This window comes from Delphinapterus leucas, chromosome 9 (assembly GCF_059928025.1).
Source record: "Delphinapterus leucas isolate spDelLeu-1000000601 "Yukka" chromosome 9, BTC_Dleu_Yukka2, whole genome shotgun sequence".
In the NCBI taxonomy this organism is placed as follows: Eukaryota; Metazoa; Chordata; class Mammalia; order Artiodactyla; family Monodontidae; genus Delphinapterus; species Delphinapterus leucas.
The window spans coordinates 79,213,601-79,218,196 of record NC_143137.1 but is presented as its reverse complement, the minus strand read 5'-3'; the positions used below and the strand labels follow the sequence as shown (position 1 = coordinate 79,218,196).

General features: G+C 44.9%; 1 protein-coding gene across 1 annotated transcript; it reads right to left on the bottom strand.

Moving 5' to 3' along the window:
* Positions 1-2,373: 2,373 nt before the first annotated feature.
* LOC111168862 (keratin, type II cytoskeletal 8-like) lies at positions 2,374-4,159 on the bottom strand. Its single transcript, XM_089917100.1, is given in 3 exon segments — positions 2,374-3,264; positions 3,267-3,296; positions 3,525-4,159. Coding segments are annotated over 3 exon segments (1,458 nt in total). The 5' UTR covers positions 4,134-4,159; the 3' UTR covers positions 2,374-2,445.
* Between the last annotated feature and the right edge of the window lie 437 nt (positions 4,160-4,596).

The following is a 4,596-nucleotide window of genomic DNA, read 5'->3' as shown; positions in this document are numbered from 1 at the left end:
TATATACAATGGAATATTACTCAGCCATAAAAAGAAACGAAACTGAGCTATTTGTAATGAGGTGGATAGACCTAGAGTCTGTCATACACAGTGAAGTAAGTCAGAAAGAGAAAGTCAAATACCGTATGCTAACACATATATATGGAATTTAAGAAAAAAAATGTCATGAAGAACCTAGGGGTAAGACAGGAATAAAGACACAGACCTACTAGAGAACGGACTTGAGGATATGCGGAGGGGGAAAGGTAAGCTGTGACAAAGCAAGAGAGTGGCATGGACATATATACACTACCAAACGTAAAATAGATAGCTAGTGGGAAGCAGCCGCATAGCACAGGGAGATTCAGCTGGGTGCTTTGTGACCACCTAGAGGGGTGGGATAGGGAGGGTGGGAGGGAGGGAGACACAAGAGGGAAGAGATATGGGAACATATGTATATGTATAACTGATCCACTTTGTTATAAAGCAGAAACTAACACACCATTGTAAAGCAATTATACTCCAATAAAGATGTAAAAAAAAAGATAATATGACCAAAATGAGTGTGGTACTATCTTAAAAGATAAAGAAAGCAATGAAACAAAAGAAAGCCCTGCAAAAACAGGGAAATTTACTGTGTGTAGCAGGTGAGAATTAAAAAAAAAATAGGTGAACTTAATAGGTGTATTATGATTTTATAAACAGGGAGTCATGCCAGGAAGAAAGTAAAGGTTAGACTTAATGTAAAAATGTAATATCATCAAAATTCTGTCAAAAAATACCATAAACACGATTAAAGGTAAAGAGAATTTTTACATATCAATGAAAAGATGTACACCCCAAAAGAAAAAGGGACAAAAAACATGGATTACTGTATCAGTCAAGAATCTTTCAGTGTTGATATCAAAAACCCAACACAATTGGCTCAAATAGAAAGGATATATTTGTTCATTTAACTGGAAAACCTATGTAAAGCTAGATTCAACTGTTCAAGCTACAGCATCTGAACTCTTTTTCCATCTCTGAATTATGCTTTCCTATATATTGGCTTCATTTTCATCCAAGCCCTTTTCTTCTGGTGGCAAGGGGACCATAGGCAGTTTCAGGGTTGCATCCTACTTTCTCAGCTACCCCAAACAAGAAAGGAATCCCACCAGCAAAATCTAAGATAAGCTTAAATTTGCTCTGATTAGGACATGTACTCCAGAATAAGTATAATCAGGAAGTCAGAGATGAGTTCTGTGATTGGTCATCCTTGGCCACATGAACCTTTTTATGTGCTATTAGCTCATCCAAGCCACATAGAATATGGCACAGTGATAATTTCTCATAGAAAATAAGTTCTGTTCCTGGAAAGTGAGGGGTAGGCCAGACTACAAAGAATTGATCCAAATTTGAATATGGACAAGAATGACAACTGAGTTGAAATTTTCTTCACTTTGACTTATATGCAGAACTAGGATAAAAAAATCTCAAAGGATGAAAGCAGCTCCCTCACGCCTCTGGAGTTCCTTGCAGAGGCATGCCTGAAGTTTTTATATAATGCTACATGTGTGGCAAGCTGCCAGTCAGAGTGACTGTGAGTTTCAGGTCCATCGCCAAAATTATATTGTTATCCTGGTACAGGAGACACGTCAGCGCTCTTCAGTCTACCTACTACTATGTAAGGGAATTCTTGCTGCCCTAGGTTGACTTCTAGGGCTTGTGTCCTTGGTCTAAAGGTGGACTGGATGCTGGGCCTTAAATGTATCTCATTTAATATACTTAAAGAGAAAAGTCACAAAAGCAAAAGAGAAAACCAACTATAGATAAAGGACAACAACATGCACTAGTAATGAAATAAATGTGAACTAATGAAACATCGCAGGTATTCTTTACCTACCAGATTAGCAATGGTTTTACAATTTATACTATTCTAATTGGAAGGGGGCATGAAGAAATGCACACTTTAATATACTGTTCAATATATTTTAAGTTGGTAATATTTCTACGAGGCAATCTGGCATCAAAAACGCAGTTTTTTCTTAAAATAATATTTATTTCACTATTCTTTACTCTTGGAAAAAGTTATAGAAACATATACATACGTGGACATATAGAATACATGTATTATTTCAACTATCTAGTAATTGATAGGAAAATTACACATGGATATAATTAACACTTGATTGATTTACATTATATTTCCACGGCAGAGATGCTATTATTGTCTTAATTTTGAATCTCAGTATTTCAGTTTTTTGATGTTGTTGTTGGCAGAGCCAGCTGAAGCTTTATTCTGAAAAAGACACTTGGATTGGCTTTTAGTTGGGGGCATGGGCAACAGAGGGAGCCCCAGGCAGTTGACTCCCCCAGGGGTGGGCTAAGGTCGGGACTGAGCCTCAGGTCTTTGGTTCCAACACTCCCCTGCATAACTCCTTGCACGAGCAAGTGAGCGGGGAGGCTGGAAGGGATCGCGGGAGCCTTTCACTTAGGCAGGATGTCAGAGGACTCCGACACCAGCTTCCCATCACGGGTCTCAATCTTCTTCACAACGACAGCCTTGGAACTGCTACGGCTGAAGGAGCCAGAGCCCCCTCCAGAGCCCAAGCTGGACGGGTAGGAGCTCAGGCCGTAGTTGAGGCCAGGGGTCCCGTAGGCTGAGGTCAGCCCACCTGAGTATCCGCTGGTGGTCTTGGTGTGGATGCTCATGTTCTGCAGCCCAGACTCCAGCTGGCTCTCCTCGCCCTCCAGCAGCTTGCGGTAGATGGCAATCTCTGCGTCCAGGGCCAGCTTGACGTTCATGAGCTCCTGGTATTCGCGCAGCTGCCGTGCCATGTACTGCGTGGCGGTTCTCAGAGCGGCCTCCAGCTCAGCCAGCTTGGCCTGAGCATCCTTGACGGCCAGCTCCCCACGCTGCTCGGCATCAGCAATGGCGGCCTCCAGGGAAGCCCTCTGGCCTTTGAGGCCCTCGATCTCAGCCTGGAGTCGGTTGATGTTCCGGTTCATCTCGGAAATCTTTGTGCGACGGCGGTCATCCCCGTGCTTCCCAGACAAGGTCTGCAGCTCCTTGTACTTGATCTGGTACAGGGTCTCAGCCTCAGCCTGGCTGTGGTTGGCGATCTCCTCATACTGGGCCTTGACCTCGGTGATGATGCCATCCAGGTCCAGAGAGCGGCTGTTGTCCATGGACAGGACCACGGAGGTGTCAGAAATCTGCGACTGCATCGCGTGGACCGCCTCTTCATACAGTTGCCTGTAAAAGTCGATCTCATCAGTCAGCCCTTCCAGGCGGGACTCCAGCTCTCTACCTTGTTCATGTAAGCTTCATCCACATCCTTCTTCTTCTTTTTTTTTTTTTTTTTTCGGTATGCGGGGCTCTCACTGCTGTGGCCTCTCCCGTTGCGGAGCACAGGCTCTGGACGCGCAGGCCCAGCGGCCATGGGTCACGGGCCCAGCCGCTCCACGGCATATGGGATCTTCCCGGACCGGGGCACGAACCCGTGTCCCGTGCATCAGCAGGCGGACTCTCAACCACTGCGCCACCAGGGAAGCCCTTCATCCACATCCTTCTTGATGATGACAAATTCATTCTCCATGTCTGTGCACTTTTGGATCTCTTCCTCATACTTGGTCTTCAAGTCCTCCACCAGCCCTTGCATGTTGCCAAGCTCCACTTCCAGCTTCAGCTTCTCCTGGGCCAGGGTTTCCAGCTGCCGCCAGAGGTTGTTGATGTAGCTCTCAAACATGTTGTCTATGTTGCTCCGGGCTGTCTTCTGCTGCTGCAGGAGGTTCCACTTGGTCTCCAAAATCTTGTTCTGCTGCTCCAGGTGCCGTACCTTGTCGATGAAGGAGGCAAACTTGTTGTTCAGGATCTTGATCTGCTCCTTCTCCTGGGTGCGCACGGCCTGGATGCCGGGGTCCACCTCCAGCTTGAGGGGGCTCAGCAGGCTCTGGTTCACCATGACAGCTGTGATGTCCCCCAGACCTGGGGCCCCACTGTAACCTGCAGCCAGACTCATGCTGCTGCCCAGGCCGCCCCGGAAGCTGCTGCTGCTGCCCACCTGGGAGAAGGCTGAGGAGGCGCCCGGCCCACTGGTGTACGAGCGGCTGTTCAAGGACCGGGGGCTGGAGGTGGACACCTTGTAGGACTTCTGGGTCACCCTGATGGACATGATGGAGGCTGGAGAGGAGGCAAGGAGGCTGAAGCACACAGAGATTCGAGGAGTTGCAAAGCTGCTCCTCAGTATTTCAAATTTTGATCATGGGTATTTAAGAGTTCATTTTGGAAAATGAGTTTTTATCCCTAATTATATGTAGATTTTTCCAAAAACGTTTTCTAAAAGGGTCTTAATTTTTTTAAACTTAAAAATATGCACATCATTAGTTGATTACCCTCAATGTGCTTTGAGAAAGGCTACATTGTCAAAATTTTAAAGATATATACTAAAAGAAGTGTATTGTTAGTGGACTTCTACATTCTGAAAAAGAGAGTGTCTGGGTAATATAATATCTTCTTGTTTATAAATTTATGAAGTGATATTGAAAATATAATTCATGTTCTGGCCTACAAAATACTGAAATCATATATATTTTAATGAAGCAAATATATTGTGTAATGTAGCCCATATATATTAT